Here is a 22,733-nt window from a genome sequence, read left to right as displayed (position 1 = left end):
ATAAGGGTGGTGTCATCTGCATATCTGAGGTTATTGATATTTCTCCTGGCAATCTTGATTCCAGCTCGTGCTTCCTCCAGTCCAGCATTTCTCATGATGTACTCTGCATATAAGTTAAATAAGCAGAGTAACAATATACAGCCTTGACGTATTACTTTTGCTATTTGGAACCAGTCTGTTGTTCCATGTCCAGTTCTAACTGTTGCTTCCTGACCTGCATATAGGTTTCTCAAGAGGCAGGTCAGGTGGTCAGGTATTCCCATCTCTTTCAGAATTTTCCACAATTTGTTGTGATCCGCACAGTCAAAGGCTTTGGCATAGTCAATAAAGCAGAAATAGATGTTTTTCTGGAACTCTCTTGCTTTTTCGATGATCCAGCTGATGTTGGCAATTTGATCTCTGGTTCCTCTGCCTTTTCTAAAACCAGCTTGAACATCTGGAAATTCTCAGTTCATGTATTGCTGAAGCCTGGCTTGGAGAATTTTGAGCATTACTTAACTAGCATGTGAGATGAGTGCAATTGTGCGGTAGTTTGAGCATTCTTTGGCATTGCCTTTCTTTGGGATTGGACTGAAAACTGAACTATTCCAGTCCTGTGGCCACTGCTGAATTTCCAAATTTTCTGGTATATTGAGTGCAGCACTTCCACAGCATTATCTTTTAGGATTTGAAATAGCTCATCTGTAATTCCATCACCTCCACTAGCTTTGTTTGTAGTGATGCTTCCTAAGGCCCACTTGACTTCACATTCCAGGATGTCTGGCTCTTGGTAAGTGATCACACCATCATGATCATCTGGGTCATGAAGATCTTTTTGGTACCGTTCTGTGTATTCTTGCCACCTCTTCTTAATATCTTCTGCTTCTTTTAGGTCCCTACCATTTCTGTCCTTTATCGAGCCCATCTTTACATGAAATGTTTTCTTGGTATCTCTAATTTTCTTGAAGAATCTCTAGTCCTTCCCATTCTATTGTTTTCCTCTATTTCCTTTCGCTGATCACCAAGGAAGGCTTTCTTATCTCTCCTTGCTATTCTTTGGAACTCTGAATTCAAATGGGTATATCTTTCCTTTTCCCCTTTGCTTCTTGCTTCTCTTCTTTTCACAGCTATTTGCAAGGCCTCCTCAGACAGCCATTTTGCCTTTTTCCATTTCTTTTTCTTGGAGATTGTCTCGATCCTGTCTCCTGTACAATGTCACGAACCTCCATCCATAGTTCTTCAGGCACTCTGTCTATCAGATCTAGTCCCTCAAATCTATTTTTCACTTCCACTGTGTAATCATAAGGGATTTGATTTAGGTCATACCTGAATGGTCTAGTGGTTTTCCCTGCTTCAATTTAAGTCTGAATATGGCATAAGGGGTTCATGATCTGAGCCACAGTCAGCTCCTGGTCTTGTTTTTGATGACTGTAAGAGCTTCTCCATCTTTGGCTGCAAAGAATATAATCAATCTGATTTTGGTGTTGGCCATCTAGTGATGTCCATGTGTAGAGTCTTTTCTTGTGTTGTTGGAAGAGGATGTTTGCTATGACCAGTGTGTTCCCTTGGCAAAACTCTGTTAGTGATTAGGAGATCCAATTCAATCATTGGTTGAGAAGAAATCTCTTGCAGAGACTTAAAATGATGTTTTTAGGACCTGGAGTTGTAAAGTTAATCAGCATAAATAATTCGCTAAGAAGAGCTCCTATGCAATAGCGATGGAACTGTCTAGTTCTCAAAATTTCCAAAGAATTTTTCAAAGAATGGTTCATGAGCACTTGCCTCAGACTCATCTAGACTATTGTTAAAAATGAGTTTTTAGTCCCAACACTGAATCAGAGTCCTTGAAGGGCAGGACCCCAGAGTCTCCATTTCAGCAAGCCCTCTGGGGGACACTTAAGTATTTGAAGATTTAAGGGTTATTGACATTAAACAATTCTAGCAACAATGAAGAATTTGATATATATGTATATATTTTGGCCTTGCTTGATTGAAATGTCTGGAATCTGGAGAGGGAGAATTATAGGAAGAACAAGTGTAGTAAAATAACTTCCCCAGATATGAATGAAATTTATTAATAAACTTATGGGATTTCTTTTGCAAATACCATGAAGTGACTGTGTTTTCCCCTCTGCATTTCTGGAGTCCTAGTAGCCCATAACATTTCCATTGAGATTTATTCCTATAGTGGAAAATTTCAAACAGAAAAATAATGCTCCATAATTGGCATATCAGACATTTATTTATTTAACCATCAAGTTGGTTTATTTCTCACCCTCAGTTCTTGTCCCATAGTAACAAAGATTTAGAATGATGGACTAAAGGGTTTGAAACAACAGACAAGTTACAGCTCAGTTATAGCTCAAGCAGACAGAACTTTTTTCAAAGAGACGTGGAAGTATGCCAACCCCAAAGGAGTCATAACAATCCCTCTTGGCTTCTCCTTTTATACTTTCTGTCTCTTCCTCTTGGTTCTGTCCTGTGCAAAACAGGTCCTGTACTTTGCAACTATCAGGAAAGGGCATACACTCAAGGCCAGTTGGCAGTTGTAGGTTACACCGCAACAGTCTCTGTTGTGCCTGTCTTTCCCATAATTCAGTTTGTACAGTCAGATATATGTATATATGAACCCATACATATTTATTACTATGTAAGAAGCCATAAATCCGTACATGTTATGAGTATTTATGAGCCCTTACTGGGCCCCTACCTGCCTGAGGTTACTTGGAGAAGCCCCTGTGGTTAGTTTGTATTCACTGTGTGCCTAGAGTGCACGTGCAGGAGTTGGAAAAGTCTCTGTGTTATTTTGTAGCATATCTGCAAGCTCTCCTGGGTGTGTCTAGGATGGGGTTTAAAGATCAGCTTGCATTCTTTTCGGCTAGGCCACCGCTTGTTGCTCATGCCTAATTTCCTACCTAACATAACTATTTGTTAATCACATACTGTAATTTAACTCTTGGGTTGCAGAGGCAGAAAAAAGTACAGTTATGAATATTAATGGGTATATTTATACCTAATGTAGGTGAATTATATGTTTTTGAAGTGATTTATTTTTTCAATGACGAGGAAATTTCAAGCTTATATATCAGGATTATAGTGCCCCAAGATGAATAAATTGATCTCCACAATTTTTCTATTACTTTTACCAAGCTAACTTCTCTTATTTCCAGTAGCTAGATTTCAGTCTCATTCAATTTTGGTTGGCTAATCCACAGGTGAGTCTTGGGGGAAGATTAAAAATGTCTTTTTGTTTTAAAAAATGTGTTTACTCTCTTCTCGCTTTACTGGTTGCCATTATTATTATTACTGCAAACATATCACTTTTTACAAAAATGTTTATTTATTTGGCTGCATTGGATCTTAGTTTCAGTACATAGGATCTTCAGTCTTCGACATGCAGTATTTTTTAGTTGTGGCATGTGGGATCTAGTTCTCTGACCAGGGATCAAACCCAGGCCCCCTGCACTGAGAGTGCACAGTCTTAGCCACTGAACCACCCAGAAAGTCCCTGTATCACTTTTTTTACCATGAGTAAACTGCCTTTAAAGAAAAGAATTATGTGTTACTTTTAAAGAGTTTTGCTTTTCTAAAAAAATAGCAAATTCAAAAAAAATTTTACTAATATGCAAAGGGTATCTCTTTGATAAAACATTGTACCACTGCCATATTTATTCTCCAGTGACAAAGGGACACATGAGATTTATTCTACTTTCTGTTGGAAAATGTGTAAATATCATCAGTAGCAAAAGAAAATTCATCTTCTGGGGTCATATGAGTGAGGAGTAACTGGAGTGGAGTGGATGGTGTTTTGCTAAATTATCAAGATTGATAGATTATCATTTGATATTTCAGAAGCAGTACTTTTTCAAAGAGCTTAAGTGACTTTCCTTTACTTCAAATACATGTTGACTTTGTTGAATTATCATTTAGAAATAAAGTTGTTTTTGTAGCTTTCATTGTAGGAGTTAGTTGATGACAGCAACTTAATTCAATAGCTTGTTCTCAATATAAAATCTTCTATTTTATTAATAAACCCAGTTTTCACTTAGTAAGTTCACTGGCCTTTCATGCACTGATTTTCAACCAAAATAATATTATTAGTGGGTTTAATACAAAAATATTCACAGTATATATATATCCTTTTATCTAAAAGGAACAAGTATTGAAGGGCTATAATGTGATATCTTGTTAGCCGACAACTGGCATATAAAGTATACATAATTAACCAAATTTAAAATAGAAAGCAATGAAATATGTTCATACCAGGACTGTTTTACACATTGACAGGTTTTTTTGTTTGTTTGTTTGTTTTGGTGGTTTGGAAGGTACTTCAAAGTCTTATTTGACTCAGAATAAGATATCAATTTTCCAGGGGTTACTTCTCGTTTGTCTACTTGAGAAAAAGCAGAGTAAAGAATGTACACAAAATTCAGTGACTTTTTGAGCTTGTTTTGATTCCTAAACAATTGGAATTTGCAGTATTTTGCTGGAAAATAAGGAGATGTTTGATATGAAGCATGTTTTTAGGTTGTTTCTAATACACATTTTTTTGGTTATTCTTGACCATCACAGATACACCGAGGAGTTAAAGGATTTGTCCGAGATCTTCAGGGTAACCCGATTGCTAACGCCACCATCTCTGTGGAAGGAATAGACCATGATGTCACGTCTGGTGGGTGTTCTTTGCTGTGATCGTATTGCATATGAGACTGTGGCTACTTCTTAGCATAGTTATATTCTTATACTGTTCTATGCAAATCGATTAAATGCCTCATGTCTCTTTACACTGTCTCTCTCCAGCTTTGATCTAGTTAAATTATTATCTGGGGAACAGGTCAGGCAGTTACTTAGGATGGCTGCTGCATTTAGAAATTGGGGTGCAGCAGGTGGCACACTTTCCTCAGCTGTCTCACCCCAGAGCTGTTAGGCAGGGCCATCTGTGAGACTCTTTGCAGTTGTCAAGGCAAAGGAAGATGAACCAGCTGGATTTAAAATGCTGTATCTTAATGATCTCTCCTAAGAAGAGGTTCTAAAGAGCTGTTAATTGGTGAACCTCAGGAGGGAGCAGAAGAGTAGGAAGGAGAGTAACTGCCTGGGTTTTGTTGTCTAGGATTTCCCATCCATTTCTTCATTTACTCTATATCATAAAGCTGGATGTATCCAAGGCTGAAAAGGACCTTACAGGATTGAATTTGATGTTAGTTATTTCTAGGTTTAAAGCCCTCTTACCATTTTCCTAGTTTGGGGGAAATGATGTGTTTTTCTGGCAAACCTATCTACTCCTGTTAATAAACATCTCTCCAACTCATTTTAATGTAATTCTCATTTGTTGGTATCTTATCAAAAACAACAATATTTTTTAGCTATAAACTCTACATGTTTCAAGACCTTAGCATTAGTTAATCTTTAAATTAGTTCCCAAACATCCTATACCATTAACTCTTATTTAACTTACACATTTATAATTGGTATTTTTAATCTTGAATATTTTTTTCTAAAAGTCCATTTATTTATGCAAACAACAATGCTTATCAACACCCAATGAAGTGCCAGCCCACCTTCTGGACCAATATGCCAGAACTTGTGCCAAATTATTGCTCCCTTCACCCCCGGGGAGGGACTTCTTGAAGGACCTAGGCCGTGCACCCTATGGCCACAAGCAACTGCTTTTGTTAACCTTAGTAACGTATAAATATTATTTTCTCTGCATTCCAGATGTGAAAATTTTAGGAAAATCTCATGTTGGCAGTATAAATAGGTAGAAAGGAATGAAATCTGAGGAGCAGGTTCTGGGACTGTAGCATTTTTTAAATTAATTTATTTTTTATTGAAGGATAATTGCTTTACAGAATTTTGCTGTTTTCTGTCAAACCTCAACATAAATCAGCCATAGGTATACATACATCCTCTCCCTCTTGAACCTCCCTCCCATCTTCCTCCCCATCCCACCCCTCTAGGTTGATACAGAGCGCCTGTTTGAGTTTCCTGAGCCATACAGCAAATTCTCATTGACTATCTATTTTACGTATGGTAATGTAAGTTCCATGTTACTCTTTCCATACATCTCACCCTCTCCTCCCCTCTTCCTGTATCCATAAGTCTATTCTGTATGTCTGATTCTCCATTGTTGCCCTGTAAATAAATTCTTCAGTACCATTTTTCTAGATTCCATATATATGCATTAGAATAAGGTATTTATCTTTCTCTTTCTGACTCGCTTCACTCTGTATATGTTCTAGGTTCATCCGCCTCATTAGAACTAACTCAAATGCATTCCTTTTTATGACTGAGTAATATTCCATTGTGTATATGTATCACAACTTCTTTATCCATTCATCTATCGATGGACATCTAGGTTGCTTCCATGTTCTAGCTATTGTAAATAAGTGCTGCAATGAACAACGGGATACATGTTTCTCTTTCAATTTTGGTTTCCTCAGGGTATATGCCTAGGAGTGGGATTGCTGGGTCATATGGTGGTTTTATTCCTAGTTTTATTTAAGGAGTCTCCATACCATCTTCCATATTGGCTGTATCAATTTACATTCTCAGCAAAAGTGCAAGAGTGTTCCTTTTCTCCACACCCTCTCCAGCATTTATTGTTTGTAGGCTTTTTGATGGAAAAGGCAATGGCACCCCACTCCAGTACTCTTGCCTGGAGAATCCCTGGACGGAGGAGCCTGGTAGGCTACAGTCCATGGGGTCGCTAAGAGTTGGACACGACTGAGCGACTTCACTTTCACTTTTCCCTTTCATGCACTGGAGAAGGAAATGGCAACCCACTCCAGTAATCTTGCCTGGAGAATCCTAGGGACGGCGGAGTCTGGTGGACTGCCGTCTATAGGGTTGCACAGAGTCGGACACGACTAAAGCGACTTAGCAGCAGCAGGCTTTTTGATTAGGGCCATTCTGACTGGTGTGAGGTGATATCTCATTGTAGTTTTGATTTGCATTTCTCTAATAATTAGCGATGTTAAGCATCTTTTCATGTGGTTGTTAGCCATCTGTATGTCTTCTTTGGAGAAATGTCTGTTTAGGTCTTTTTCCCACCTTTTGATTGGGTTGTTTTTCTGGCATTGAGTTGTATGAGCTGCTTGTATATTTTGAAAATTAATCCTTTGTCAGTTGTTTCATTTGCTATTGCTTTCTCCCATTCTGAGGGTTGTCTTTTCACCTTGCTTATAGTTTCCTTTGCTGTGCAAAAGCTTTTAAGTTTAATTAGGTCCCACTTGTTTACTTTTGTTTTTATTTCCGTTACTCTAGGAGATGGGTCATAGAGGATCTTGCTTTGATTTATGTCATCGAGTATTCTGCCTATGTTTTCCTCTAAGAGTTCTATAGTTTCTGGTCTTACATTTAGGTCTTTAATCCATTTTGAGTTTATCTTTGTGTGTGGTGTTAGGAAGTGTTCTAATTTCATTCTTTACATGTAGCTGTCCGGTTTTCCCAGCACCATTTATTGAAGAGGCTGTCTTTGCCCAATTGTATATTCTTGCCTCCTTTGTCAAAAATAAGGTACCCATAGGAGCATGGGTCTTTTTCTGAGCTCTCTATTTTGTTCCATTGGTCTGTATTTCTGTTTTTGTGACAGTACCATACTGTACTGATGACTGTAGCTTTGTAGTATAATCTGAAGTCAGGAAGATTGATTCCTCCACCTCCATTCTTCTTTCTCAAGACTGTTTTGGCTAATCAGGGTATTTTGTGTTTTCATATGAATTGTGAAATTTTTTGTTCCAGTTCTGTGAAAAATACCATTGGTAATTTGATAGGGATTGCATTAAATCTGTAGCTTGCATTTGGTAGTATAGTCATTTTCACAATATTGATTCTTCCTACCCAGGAACATGGTATATCTCTCCATCTGTTTATGTCATCTTTGATTTCTTTCATTAGTGTCTTATACTTTTCTGTGTACAGTTCTTTTGTCTCCTTAGGTAAATTTATTCCTAGATATTTAATTCTTTTTGTTACAATGGTGAATGGGGTTGATTCTTAATTTCTCTTTCTGATTTTTCATTGTTAGTATATAGAAATGCAAGTAATTTCTGTGTATTGATTTTGTATCCTGCAACTTTGCTAAATTCACTGATTAGCTCTAGTAATTTTCTGATACTATCTTCAGAGTTTTCTATATACAGTATCATGTCATCTGCAAACAGTGAGAGCTTTACTTCTTCTTTTCTGATCTGGATTCCTTTTATTTCTTTTTCTTCTCTGATTGCTGTAGCTAAGACTTCCAGAACTATGTTGAGTAATAGGGGTGAAAGAGGACCCCCTTGTCTTGTTTCTGATCTTAGAGGGAATGTTTTTGGTTTTTCACCATTGAGAATAATGTTTGTTGTAGGCTTGTCATATATGGACTTTACTATGTTGAGGTGGGTTCCTTCTATGCCCATTTTTTGAAGAGTTTTAATCATAAATGGGTGCTGAATTTTGTCAAAGGCTTTTTCTGCATCTATTGAGATTATCATATGGTTTTTATCTTTCAATTTGTTAATGTGGTGTATCACATTGATGGATGTCCATATATTGAAGAATCCTTGCATCCCTGGAATAAACTCAACCTGATCATGGTATATGAGTTTTTGATGTGTTGCTGAATTCTGCTTGCTAAAATTTTGTTGAGGATTTTCACATCTTTGTTCATCAGTGATATTGACCTGTAGTTTTCTTGTTTTTATATTGTCTTTGTCTGGTTTTGGTATCAGGGTGATGGAGGCCTTATAGAATGAATTTGGAAGTGTTCCTTACTCTGCAATTTTTAAAAAAAGTTTTAGAAGGATAGGCATTAGTTGTTCTCTAAATGTTTGATAGAATTCTCCTGTGAAGCCATCTGGTTCTGGGCTTTTGGTTTTTTGGGAGATGTTTGATCACAAATTCAGTTTCAGTGCTGGTAATTGGGTTGTTCATAATTTCTATTCCTTTCTGGTTCAGTCTTGGAAGATTGAACTTTTCTGTGAATCTATCCATTTCTTCCAGGTTATCTATTTTATTGTCCTAGAGTTGTTCATAATACTCTCTTATAATCCTTTGTATATCTGCATTGTCTGTTGTAACCTCTCCTTTTTCATTTCTAATTTTGTTGATTTGATTCTTCTCTGTTTTTTTCTTGATGAGTCTGGCTAAGGGTTGTCAACTTTGTTTATCTTCTCAAAGAACCAGCTTTTAATTTTATTAATCTTTACTGTTGTTTCTTTCATTTCTCTTTCATTTATTTCTGCTTGGATCTTTATGATTTCTTTCCTTCTACTAATTTTGGGGGTTTTTTTTCTTGCTTTTCTTTTTCCAGTTTCTTTAGGTGTAAAGTTAGGTTGTCTGTTTGATGTTTTTCTTGTTTCTTGAGATAGGATTGTATTGCTATAAACTTCTCTCTTAGAACTGCTTTTGCTGCATCCCATAGGTTTTTGAGCTGTGTGTTTTCATTGTCATTTGTCTAGAAATTTTTTGATTTCCCCTTTGATTTCTTCAGTAACCTGTTGGTTATTTAGAAATATGTTGTTTAATCTCCATGTGTTTGTGTTTCTTACAGTTTTTTTTGTGTGTAATTGATATCTAGTCTCATAGCGTGTTGTGGTCAGAGAAGATGCTTGATACGATTTCAATTTTCTTAAGTTTACTGAGGTTTGATTTGTGATCCATGATGTGGTCTATCCTGGAGAATGTTCCATGTGCACTTGAGAAGATGTATTCTTCTGCATTTGTATGGAGTATCCTGAAGATATCAAGAAGATCCATCTCATCTAATGTATCATTTAAGACTTGTGTTCCCTTATTAATTTTCTGTTTTGATGATATGTCCATTGGTGTGAGTGGGGTGTTAAAGTCTGCTATTATTGTGTTACTGTCAATGTCTCCTTTTATGTCTGTTAGTGTTTGTCTTATATATTGAGGTGCTCCTATGTTGGGTGCATAGATATTTACAATTGTTATGTCTTCCTCTTGAATTGATCCCTTGATCATTATGTAGTGTCCTTCCTTATCTCTTGTAATCTTCTTTATTTTAAGGTCTATTTTGTCTGATATGAGGATTGCTACTCCAGCTTTCTTTTGCTTCCCATTTGCATTGAATATATTTTTCTGTCCTCTCACTTTCAGTCTGTATGTGTCTTGAAGTCTGAAGTGGATTTCTTGTAGACAGCATATATATGGATCTTTTTTTTGTATCCATTCAGCCAGTCTGTGTCTTTTGGTTGGAGCATTTAATCCATTTACATTTAAAGTAATTGTTGATATATATGTTCCCATTGCCATTTTCTAATTGTTTGGGGTTGATTTTGTAGATCTTTTTTCTTCTGTTGTATTTCTCGACTATATAAGTCCATTTAATATTTGTTGTAAAGCTGGATGGTGGTACTGAATTCTCTTAACTTTTTCTTGTCTGAAAAGCTTTTTATTTCTCCATCAATTTTGAATGAGATCCTTGCTGGGACAGTAACCTTGCTTGTAGATTTTTCCCTTTCAGTACTTTAAATATATCCTGCCATTCCCTTCTGGCCTGCAGAGTTTCTGCTGAAAGATCAGCTGTTAAGCATATGGGGTTTCCCTTGTATGTTACTTGTTGCTTCTCCCTTGCTGCTTTTAATTGTAGGGAATATGCTTCCCTGGTGGCTCAGACAGTAAAGTGTCTGCCTGCAATGCAGGAGACCCGGGTTAGATCATTGGGCCAGGAAGATCCCCTGGAGAAGGAAATGTCAACCCATTCCAGTACTCTTGCCTGGAAAATTCAATGGACAGAGGAACCTTGTAGGCTACAGTTCATTGGGTCGCAAAGAGTCGGACACAACTGAACGACTTCACTTCACTTCACTTTGCTATGCACAAGCCTGTACTACAATTAACAGGGCCTCCTTGAAAAATAAAAATAACTTTCTCATCTCCCCCAGGCAAAGCGCTGGGAGCAGTAAAAGGTACATCGTGGAAAGACATCTTGAAAACAAGATGCTGAAGTACTGATGTGACTGATGGAAAACCATTAGTGACTGTTCCCATAACCAGAGCCTTGAGGGAGTTGCTGAGAAAGGGCATCACTAGCCAAAGGACTAAACAAAGTCTTAAAAGGCCTGAAGGCTTGACATTGAGGACTGTGCATTGTATACCTTTATCCTAGATCTGAGATTGTAAAGAATAGATATCTCTAGAGCACGAGTAAGGAAATAGAAATTAACAATAAAAGGCAGGCAAGGATTAGGATCTGGGCTTTTGCCTGCGATTGGCATCAGCCCCCTGATCCCCACTTTATTTCTGAGTCTTCTTTTTCCTTATTCTTCTGTGGCACCACTCCCTCAGGTCGGTTCGTTGTTGGACTGATCCAGACATTAATATTTTTTCTTTGTATTTAGTCTTTGTTAGTTTGATTAGTATGTGTCTCGGCCTGTTTCTCCTTGGGTTTATCCTGTATGAGGCTCTTTGTGCCTCTTGGACTTGGTTGACTATTTCCTTTTCCATGATGGAGATAATTTTCAACTATAATCTCTTTAAAAATTTTCTCATACCCTTTCTTTTCTCTTCTTCTGGGACCCTTATAATTCAAATGTTGGTGAATTTGATATGGTTCCAGAGGTCTCTGAGACTGTCCTCAGCTCTTTTAATTCTTTTTACTTTATTCTGCTTCTCGAAAGTTATTTCCACCATTTTATCTTCCAGCCTACTGGTTTGTTCTTCTGATTCAGATATTCTGCTATTGATTCCTTCTAGAGTATTTTTAATTTCAGTAATTGTGTTGTTTGTCTCTGTATGTTTATTCTTTAATTCTTCTAGGTCTTTGTTAATTGATTCTTGCATTTTCTCCATTTTATTTTCAAGGCTTTGATCATCTTTACTAACATTACTCTGAATTCTTTTTCAGGTAATTTTCCTATTTCCTCTTCACTTATTTGGACTTCTGTGTTTCTAATTTGTTCCTTCATTTGTGCACTATTTCTCTGCCTTTTCTTTTCTTTTTTTAAAGTTATTGTGTTTGAGGTTTCCTTTTCCCAGGCTTCAAGGAAAGTTGAATTCTTTCCTTGAGGAAGGTTGAATTCTTTCTTCCTTTTGGTTTCTGCCCTCCTAAGATTCATCCAGTGGTTTGTGTGAGCTTCCTATAGGGTGAGATTTGTGCTGAGTTTTTGTTTGCTTGTTTGTTTTTCCTCTGAGTGAGGTGGTAATCCTGTCTGCTGATGATTGGGTTTGTATTTTTGTTTGTTTCTTGTTTAGATGAGGTATTCTGCACAGGGTGCTACTGGTGGTTGGGTGATGCTGGGTCTTTTATTTAAGTGGTTTCTTTTGTATGCTGCTGCTGCTGCTGCTGCTAAGTTGCTTCAGTCGTGTCCGACTCTGTGCGACCCCATAGACGGCAGCCCACCAAGCTTCCCCGTCCCTGGGATTCTCCAGGCAAGAACACTGGAGTGGGTTGCCATTTCCTTCTCCAATGCATGAAAGTGAAAAGTGAAAGTGAAGTCGCTCAGTCGTGTCTGACTCTCAGCGACCCCATGGACTGCAGTGTACTAGGCTCCTCCGTCCATGGGATTTTCCAGGCAAGAGGACTGGAGTGGGGTGCCATTGCCTTTTGTATGAGTTCTCACTATTTGATACTCCTTAGGGTTAGTTCTCTGGTAGTCTAGGGTCTTGGAGTCAGTTCTCCCACTCCAAAGGCTCAGGGCTTGATCTCTGGTCAGGAATGAAGACCACAAGTGATTTGTTATGGCATTAAGTGAGATTAAAACAAATATCCAAAAATGAGAAACCAAAGATGAACCCCAGACAAACGCAGTTACAAAATCAGGCAAATAATAGTTAAAATAATGGAATATACACATATACATATACACTCATGAGCAAAGTGAAAACAGTCCAGCAAGAATAAAGTACAATAGATTGATCCAGTGAAAAAAGGAAATCAAAAATTATATTTGCCAGTTAAGAACAAAACTAACTTAAGCACAAGCTGGAAAACAAAGCTAAAGCAAGGTGCCAAGTGGGTAATAAAGCAGTGAAAACAAAACTAACAAATATGTTGAGAGGAAAGGAAAGAAAGAAAGAATAGATATGCAAAGTTAAATAGAGGTAGATGAAAAAGATTTATATACATTAAAGATTAACTGCAAGGGGAAGAGAACAGTAGGAAAGGCAAACGAAAGAATAAATGTAGAAAAAAAGACAGGTTTAAAAAATTAAAATCCAAAAAAGAGGGGAAAAAAAGAGGAAAATTCCACAGAACTGCAAAAGCCCAACGTAAAGGCAGAGGTTTATGACAACAATAAAAAATGTGACTGAGGGAAAAATAGAAAAGAGCTGAAAAGCTTAACTGGATTTCTTAGTGCCAATAAAATCGACAGATATAACAGAGGGGAGAAAAAATAAAAAACAAAGAGTCTACAGAATAAGTAAAAAAAATAAGAATAATAAATGTTTTTCTTGAGTCTCTGCTGTAAGGGTCCTTTCCCTCGCTGGGAGTGACAATCCACCTCATCTCCCTAGGATGCCCTCCAACACTGTACTGATCTCTAGACCTGCTGTGGTGGCAGCTCAGATTCTAATCTGGTCCTACTCCTGTGTGTTCTTGCCTCCAATGTCCACAGCTATCAGAGCTAGTGCGTTTTCTTTTGTGGATACTCTCAATGGCCTTTTATACATTCCATAGACACAGAGTCTGCTTAGTTGATTGTGTGGATTTAATCTGCAGCTTGTACAGCTGGTGGGAAGGTTTTGGGTATTCTTTCTTAGCCTCGCTGTCCCTGGGTTTCAGTTGCGGCTTTATTCCCACCTCTACATGTGGGTCGTCCACTGGGGTTTGCTCCTGAGGCTGCCCTGGAGGCCTTGGGTTTTCCCCAGTGAGGGCCAGGTGTGGAGGTGGTGCAACAGCTTGGGTCACAGGGGTTCTGGCAGCACCAGGTACTCAGGGAGGTTGGCGGCTAGGGTAGTAGGAAATATGATGCTCTAGAAGGATATGGCAACCAGTCTTGGCCAATACGCTCCAGTATTCTTGCTTGGAGAACCCTCTCTCTGACAGAGAAGCCTGGCAGACCACAGTCTACAGTGTAGCAAAGAGTCGGACATGACCGAAGCGACCCTGCGCACATAAATGCAAGACTATTTTTTTGCCTGTGGCATCTCTGCCCCAGTGAGAGTTGAGCGTGAACATGGTGCAGCTGCTTGGGTTTTGGGGACCCTGGTGGCGCCAACTGTGCAGGGACACAGACTGCTTCTGCTGCAGGAGTTATGGTCCTATCAAAGTCTTTTTCGAGCCTCTTGTAGCTGGTGATCAGAAGGCCTCTTTGGCCAGTCTTTCTTCATAGCTCCACCCATTCAGGCACTTAGAGGGCTCCTTTGCCTGGGGCCCTTCTCTGTTGTTCGGAGTGTCAGGCACATAGAGGGGCCCCCCTGACTGGGGTCCTACTCTGTAGATTGGCACATGGGACACTTCAAGGGGCACCCTGGGTGGGTCCTACTTTGTAGTTTGGCGCATCAGTCACTGAAAGGAGCACCCTGGGTGGGGTCCTACTCTGTAGTTCACTGCATCAGGCGTTTGATGGGTAGCCTCTCTGTTGTTCAGCTGCCGATGCTGGCATGTAGGGGAGAGAGAGGCTATGGTGATGGCTCCACCCCCTATGCATGACTCAGCAGTATCACCTTGCTTCCATGGTTGCCTGGCTTTCTTCTACCGGCATTTCCCACCACTATCTCCTCCCTCACATCCCCTCAATCTGTCTCTCTGCAGTCAATAGCAGCCCTCACCCTGGGATTGCTCCACAATCCCTAAACTCTAGCTCCCAGCTGCTGCACCTTCTAGGGGACCTGCGTCCCTGTCCGGGGTATGCATGGCTATGGCAAGGACTTTCTGATTCTCATTCCATTTAGGCTGCCACAGATCAGCTGTTTCACTCTCAGCCTTAAATGTTTCTCCTCTGACTCAGACAGTTGCCCTTGATGTGGGGATCGGACCCCTGCTTCAGTTCCCCCACCCACCAAAGGCAGGTCCAGTCCTGCTAACACTCCTTTCCCCCCGCCCTAGTTCCTTCATCCTATCGAGTTTTGCGTGGTTCTATATATTCTTTTCCACTAGTCAGGTCTTCCTGTCTGCTCTCAGCTGGCATTCTGCATGCACTTCTGTGTCTGAAGGTGTAGTCCTGATGTATCCGTGGAGAGAGATGTACTCCACATCCACCTACTCCTCTGCCATCTTGTTCTCCCTTGACACTGCAGGTTTCAAGGACAGCATGCATGTAGTAAGGAGAAACAAGCAATGGGGCAGTGGAGTCAAAGGTGGAGAGAAAACCTAGTGCCTTGTCCGGGAAGCCTGAAAGTGTTTCAGGAGAGATGAAATGTGAAGTGTCAGGAAAGATGCACCTTTGAATGAGGCAGTGTGGAGAGTCTTGATGAGTCTATTTCAGTGGACTGTGGAGGAGGAGGAGGAGAGGGCCTGAGATGGAGAGTATTGACAAATGTTTCTCGAACTTTCGCTGTAAAGCGAAGAAGAGAAATGAGACACTAGCTTAAAGGAGATGTAGAGTCCAGACAGGAGAAGAGATGATGATGGGATTTTATTTTTTTCTGATGGTTTCCATATTTACGGTGAAATATTAATACAATGTGAAGCATCAACTAAGAGTGAGGCTGAAGAGGATGCTGTACGGTGTTAGGAAAAGGGAGAATTCCACCTGGACCTTGCGATTCAGAGTGTGGCCCCTACCAAGACTGAATTCAGCATCACCTGGACCTAGCTAGAAATGCAGAATCTCAGGCCTCATCCCAGACCTAGGGAGTTAGAATTTGCTCCTTACTGTTTCCCAGGTGATAGATGAGCACTCATCTAGGAAACAGGAAAGTGAAAGGACTTGAGAGGAAGACAGGGCAGGACCAGGGCCTTGTGTTTGTGGACAGGGGACAGCTCATCATTGGTGTGTGTTTTCCCCAGCCCCTTGCAGCCACAGAGGCAGGCAGAGAGTAGAGGGTGGGTGTTTCCCAGTGCTGGTGGCTTGCCAGGCATATAAGCAGGTGGGGAACAGCACATCAGTTGAAGGAGGCATGTGAGTGGATGACTGGGGGGTCTGGGAACCTAAGCTGCTCAAAGAGAGGATGGAGGTGCAGGAACACAACTCTGCTTAGAAATCCTCTGGAAAGCTGGTTGAAAATGCAATCCTAGAAAGCATGCCAGACCAGCTATTCTGAGTCTTTAGAAATCTAAATTCTAACCCGTCCCTCAGGATTTCCAAAGAGGTGCCATCGGGTCACACTTTGTGAGATACTGACCGAGACTCTCAGATCTTCAGATCTTCACAGCCAAATGGCAGCAAGAATCAAATCATGGTGCCAGCAGCTTAGGGACTTAAGAATATCCATTAATCTGTGTAATTTCTGACGTGAATATGATGGTTCATTATATTAGAAGATTCATTAGATAACATTAATATCTGTAAAACTGCTACAAGAAATGATGCCTTCTAGAGAGTGTCATACTCTTTTCAATGGAATTTCATTAAATTCCATCAATATTAAAGACAGGGAATAAAAATTGAATTTAGGTGGCATAACTATGCATTTCTCATATGTGCCTATGACTTGATATTCTGTTCCCCACAGCAAAGGATGGTGATTACTGGAGATTGCTCGTTCCTGGAAACTATAAACTTACAGCCTCAGCACCAGGCTATCTGGCAATAGCAAAGAAAGTGGCAGTTCCTTATAGCCCTGCTGTCAGGGTAAGTGATTGTGATAATAGCTAAAATTTATTAAGCACTTACCATGGGTCAGGCATATCTAAATCATTATATTTAGCTCTCATAATAATTCTATGAGGTAGAGTTATTATTACCCTGTTGTCCATCTGTTAAAAGATGAGAAAACTGAGGACTTGAAAAGCTAAGTGACTTGCCCAAAGGCTCAGTGTTTAATTTAATACCACTCAATGTGAAACTCTGTTACTATTTCTCAATTTCTGAAGAGATCCACCAAAAAATTAAATAAAACTTTAAAAAATTAAGCTTTTATTTGCTGATCTTAATTTATATCTAAATAATGTTCTGTTTGATTTATCTTTTTATCCTTAACAGCTAGTATCGTACCTTACTCAATAAGTATTTTGAAAAATAAATAGGCCTGCAACATAATTTTAGGCATTAACTAAACACCTATTAAGCACATACTATGAGCAAAGTCAGGTCCTCTATGGTAAGAACTATAAAAAATGATACCTATTTAGGTAGATGCCATTTATTGATATTTTACTAGTAAGGTTGATGGTGATGAGACCAAAAATCTCATAGAGCATGATTTTACTATTATCCTCGTAATATATTACTATGGAATGGCCTACAGGATTTCCAATTAAAAGCCTTACTTGAAAAGAATTTATTGTATTTTTGGTTATATACCCAAAGTTTAGAGTATAAATGCTTGGTTTTGCAAGCTAAATATCTTGGATTTTTAAGTGGTCTTTTGGTTTTGATTGTATGTGTTTATTAGGCTGGATATGTATTAAAATCAGGAGGTAAATTTAAACAAATAAATCCTGGAAAAATGTGCCTTCAGAGTCAGGTTATAAAAGATTTCAACTATTTTGACCCTTGGCCTTTCTGCTGTGTGTTAATTCAAGGAGGTGTTGAGTAGTCACATTCTTAAATAACCATAGGCTTGAGTGACCAAATCAAAGAGCTCTTAGCTCCATGTGGAATGGAGCATGGCTATCTCATGGGCCCAAAGACGTTGCATATTTTAAATAGTCCTTTGTGGAGAAATGTATGAATTCTCCATAGACCTGATGAGGATGCCCAGTTTATAGGAGAGTTGAATTCCTGGGTTACTGATCTTCATGGTGATTTGGAGGTGTGTGTATTTCCATCAGTTCTTTCACAGATTCAAGATTCTGGAAAACAGAACCCTGTAAAACTGTGTGTGTGTGTGTGTGTGTTTTTAATTTTTATTTTTAATTAGAGGATAATTACTTTACAATATTGTGATGGTTTCTGCCATACATCAGTATTAATCAGCCATAGAGTGAAGAAACTTAAAAAGAGAAAGACAATATAGGATATTAATGCACATATATGGAATCTAGAAAGATAGAAGTGATGATCCTACTTGCAGGGCAGCAGAGGAGACGCAGGCATAAAGAACAGACTTTTGGACGCAATGAGGGAGGAGAGGGTGGGGTGATTTGAGAGAAGTTACATCTTTTTATGGGAGAAAAGATTGCCTATAAATAATCTGCTTTCCAATAATCCTGTGCATGCGCATGTGCTAAATTGCTTCAGTCATGTTCGATTCTTTGAGACCTTATTAGATCAAAGCACATTTCAAACATAATGACTTTTGATATTATTTTTCCCTAAAAGTATCTTTTTGGCTATCATGAGAGATTTTTTAGGATTTACTTTAATTCAGATGGCTTGATTCAGATTATTCTAATAAACTCTAAACCTGCTCTTCATTTTTAATTTTAGTTTTTTAAAGTACATAATCAATTCGATAATAATATATTCTTATTTTCTCCTTTAGGTTGATTTTGAACTGGAGTCATTTTCTGAAAGGAAAGAAGAAGAGAAGGAAGAATTAATGGAATGGTGGAAGATGATGTCAGAAACTTTAAATTTTTAAGAAGGCTTCTAATTAATTGCTTTTATCTATATAATGTATGTAGTATGATGTAACGTGGCCATTTTTTTTTTTAGATTTTGTGCAGTTAATATTTAACATTGATTTATTTTTTGATCATTTAAATATTAATAGACATTACTTAAAATAGACTCTTAGGTTAAAATATAAGAACTTGGTCTATAACATTCATTTTCCTATATATGTGATACAGAGGACAGTAGAAGAGATTTAAGTGATTTTGCCATTTTAGGCTTAGATACAATATTCCATGTGTTATTTACAATACAGAACTTTTTGAGTAATTCTAGCTTTTAAAAATTAGTGAGTCCACTTATGGTTGCCATAGGGGAAGAAGAGATAGGGAATCTGGGATCAGCATGTACACACTGCTATATTTAAAGTGGATAACCAACAAGTTCCTACTGTGGAGTACAGAGAACTCTGCTTAGTGTTATCTGGCAGCCTGGAGGGGAGGGATATTTGGGAGAGAATGGATACATGTATATATATATGATTGAGTCCCTTTGCCATACACCCTAAACTATCACAACATTGTTAATCGGTTATACTCTAATATAAAGTAAAAATTTTTAAAAATCCTAAAAAAAAAGGAAAATGTATTTGAAAAAGCATCTGTGCAATGGATAGAGGGGGAGAGTAAACAAGGGGTACTCTGACATGATAAAAGCTAAAAGCATAAAAAGGAAAAAATAGGGAGTCCTTTTAATTAATGTAATTGGTGACAAGTGTCACAATGAATGCCATTGGAAAGGTCAACAGCTACAGCTTGAGTTGTGAGCACTATACTGCAAGACTTAAACAGTCCTGTATTAATCATCATTGTGTATTGTGCTGTCTAGCTATAGAAGTATGATCTTGTTAACGCATTCTTGATGGGAATAAAATGTAAATGTTTAGTAAGAAGTTTTATGAAAGGAGTGGAAATTGATTTCTTGCTTGTATACATTGGCTCAATAGTGTTATATTATTCAGTGTGCTAACACTACTTCAAAGTGTAGGGTTTCTCTTGGTTGTAAATTGTCCCAGAATTGCATTCTGAATGAATAAAGATTTTAAAAAATCCCTATGGTATGTATTTTAATTCTCTATTATTTTTGTTCTACAGTTTTGATCTCGTGATAAAATACATATTCCCTGACAGCAGCCTCTCATTGATTCATCTTCTATAATTTTAAATTTATTAAGTGACTGCTGTATGCCAAGCACAGTGCAAGCACTGCATGCACTGTGTATATTATTTTGGTGGACAAAATGTGATTCCATGGATCAGGTGTGGACATAAACTTTAAATACAGATGCACAAAAATGAATATGTATTAAGCATTGTAATGAGTAAAGTGATAGGAAGGACAAGTGTGTGGATAAAGAGAAATGTCAGAGCAACTTGCTTTAGACTAGATTCAGGGATGGCCTCTCGATGCAAGTTAAGCCCATATTTAGACTATGAGTTCAGTTCAGTCAGTTTAGTCGCTCAGTCGTGTTTGACCCTTTGCGACCCCGTGGACTGCCAGGCCTCCCTGTCCATCACCAACTCCCAGTTTACTCAAATTCATGTCCATTGAGTCGGTGATGCCATCCAACCATCTCATCCTCTGTCGTCCCCTTCACCTCCAGCATTCCATTTTTCCCAGCATGAAGGTCTTTTCAAATGAGTCAGTTCTTCGCATCAGGTGGCCAAAATATTGGAGTTTCAGCTTCAGCATCAGTCCTTTCAATGAATATTCAGGACTGATTTCCTTTAGGATGGACTGGTTGGATCTCCTTGCAGTCCAAGGGACTCTCAAGAGTCTTCTCCAACACCACAATTCAAAAGCATCACTTCTTTGGCACTCGGCTTTCTTTATAGTCCAACTCTCACATCCATACATAACTACTGGGAAAACCATAGCTTTGACTAGACAGACCTTTGTTGGCAAACTAATGTCTCTGCTTTGTAATAAGCTGTGTAGGTTGGTCATAACTTTTCCTCCAAGGAGCAAGTGTCTTAATTTCATGACTTCAGTCACCATCTGCAGTGATTTTGGAGCTCCCAAACGTAAAGTCTGTCACTGTTTCCACTGTTTCCCCGTCTATCTGCCATGAAGTGATGGGACCAGATGCCATGATCTTTGTTTTCTGAATGTTGAGTTTTAACCCAGCTTTTTCACTCTCATCTTTCACTTTCATCAAGAGGCTCTTTAGTTCTTTGCTTTCTGCCATAAGAGTGGTCTCATCTGCATATCTGAGGTTATTGATATTTCTCCCAGCAATCTTGATTCCAGCTTGTGTTTCACCCAGCTCAGTGTTTCTCATGATGTACTCTCCATATAAGTTAAATAAGCAGGGTGGCAATATACAGCCTTGACGTACTCCTTTTCCTATTTGGAACCAGTCTGTTGTTCCATGTCCAGTTCTAACTGTTGCTTCCTGACCTGCATACAGATTTCTCAAGAGGCAGGTCAGGTGGTCTTGTATTCCCATCTCTTTCAGAATTTCCCACAGTTTATTGTCATCCACACAGTCAAAGGCTTTGGCATAGTCAATAAAGCAGGAGTAGATATTTTTCTGGAACTCTCTTGTTTTTCGATGATCCAACGGATGCTACCAATTTGATCTCTGGTTCCTCTGCCTTTTCTAAATCCAGCTCGAACATCTGGAAGTTCATGGTTCATGTATTGCTGAAGCCTGGCTTGGAGAATTTTGAGCATTACTTTGCTAGCGTGTGAAATGAATACAATATGCGGTAGTTTGAGCATTCTTTGGCACTGCCTATCTTTGGGATTGGAATGAAACTTCCCTTTTCCAGTCCTGTGACCATTGCTGAGTTTTCCAAATTTGCTAGCATATTGAGTGCAGCACTTTTACAGCATCATATTTGAGGATTTGTAATAGCTCAATTCCATCACCTCCACTAGCTTTGTTTGTAGAGATGCTTCTTAAGACCCACTTGACTTCACATTCCAGGATGTCTGGCTTTAAGTGAGTGATCACACCATCATGATCATCTGGGTCATGAAGATCTTTTTTGTATAGTTCTGTGTATTCTTGCCACCTCTTCTTAATATCTTCTACTTCTGTTAGGTCTAAACCATTTCTGTCCTTTAGCGTGCCCATCGTTGCATTAAAATTTCCCTTGATATCTCCAATTTTCTTGAAGAGATCTCTAGTCTTTCCCATTGTATTGTTTTCCTTTATTTCTTTTATTGATCACCGAGGAAGGCTTTCTTATCTCTCCTTGCTATTCTTTGGAACTCTGAATTCAAATGGGTATGTATTTCCTTTTCTCCTTTGCCTTTCACTTCTCTTCTTTTCATAGTGGTTTGTAAGGCCTCCTCAGACAACCATTTTGCCTTTTTGCATTTCTTTTTCTTGGGGATATTCTTGATAACTGCCTCCTGTACAATGTCATGAACCTCTGTCCAGAGTTCTTCAGGCACTCTGTCTATCAGATCTAATCCATTGAATCTATTTCTCACTTCCACTGTATACTCATAAGGGATTTGATTTAAGTCATACCTAAATGGTCTAGTGGTTTTCCCTACTTTCTTCAATTTAAATCTGAATTTTGCAATAAGGAGTTCATGATCTGAGCAGGTCGAAGTCTTGTTTTCGCTGACTGTATAGAGCTTCTCCATCTTTGGCTGCAAAGAATATAATCAATCTGATTTCAGTGTTGGCCATCTGGTGATGTCCATGCGTAGAGTCTTTTTTGTGTTGTTGGAAGAGGGTGTTTGCTATGACCAGTGTGTTCCCTTGGCCAAACTATGTTAGCCTTTGCCTTGCTTCATTCTGTACTCCAAGGCCAAATTTGCTCCTTACTCCAGGTATTTCTTGACTTCCTCCTTTTGCATTCCAGTCCCAATAATGAAAGACAACTTTTTTTGGTGTTAGTTCTAGAAGGTCTTGAAGGTCTTCATAGAACCATTCTACTTCAGCTTCTTCAGCATTATTGGTTGGGGCATAGACTTGAACTACTGTGATATTGAATGGTTTGCCATTGAAATGAACAGAGATCATTCTGTCGATTTTGAGATTGCATCCAAGTACTGCATTTCGGACTCTTTTGTTGACTATGATGGCTACTGCATTTCTTGCAAGGGATTCTTGCCCCAAATAGTAGATATAGTGGTCATCTGAGTTAAATTCACCCATTCCAGTCCATTTTAGTTCACTGATTCCTA

General features: G+C 38.7%; 1 protein-coding gene across 2 annotated transcripts in view; it reads left to right on the top strand.

Annotated features, from left to right (window-relative positions):
* CPE (carboxypeptidase E) overlaps nucleotides 1-19,635 on the top strand; it is a 151,913-nt gene extending 132,278 nt beyond the window's left edge. For both annotated transcript variants that reach the window (XM_081543912.1, XM_081543913.1), the window contains exons 7-9: nucleotides 4,552-4,651; nucleotides 16,540-16,658; nucleotides 18,454-19,635. In XM_081543912.1, coding sequence (XP_081400038.1) covers nucleotides 4,552-4,651; nucleotides 16,540-16,658; nucleotides 18,454-18,552 — 318 coding nt within the window. In that variant the 3' untranslated portion in view covers nucleotides 18,553-19,635. The remainder of the gene's footprint in view (nucleotides 1-4,551; nucleotides 4,652-16,539; nucleotides 16,659-18,453) is intronic.
* Nucleotides 19,636-22,733: the final 3,098 nt, after the last annotated feature.

This window comes from Giraffa tippelskirchi, chromosome 11, assembly GCF_054371585.1.
Source record: "Giraffa tippelskirchi isolate mGirTip1 chromosome 11, T2T-mGirTip1v1.2.pri, whole genome shotgun sequence".
NCBI classification, from domain to species: domain Eukaryota; kingdom Metazoa; phylum Chordata; class Mammalia; order Artiodactyla; family Giraffidae; genus Giraffa; species Giraffa tippelskirchi.
The sequence above is the reverse complement of the archived record's forward strand: the minus strand, read 5'-3'. Positions and strand labels throughout refer to the sequence as shown.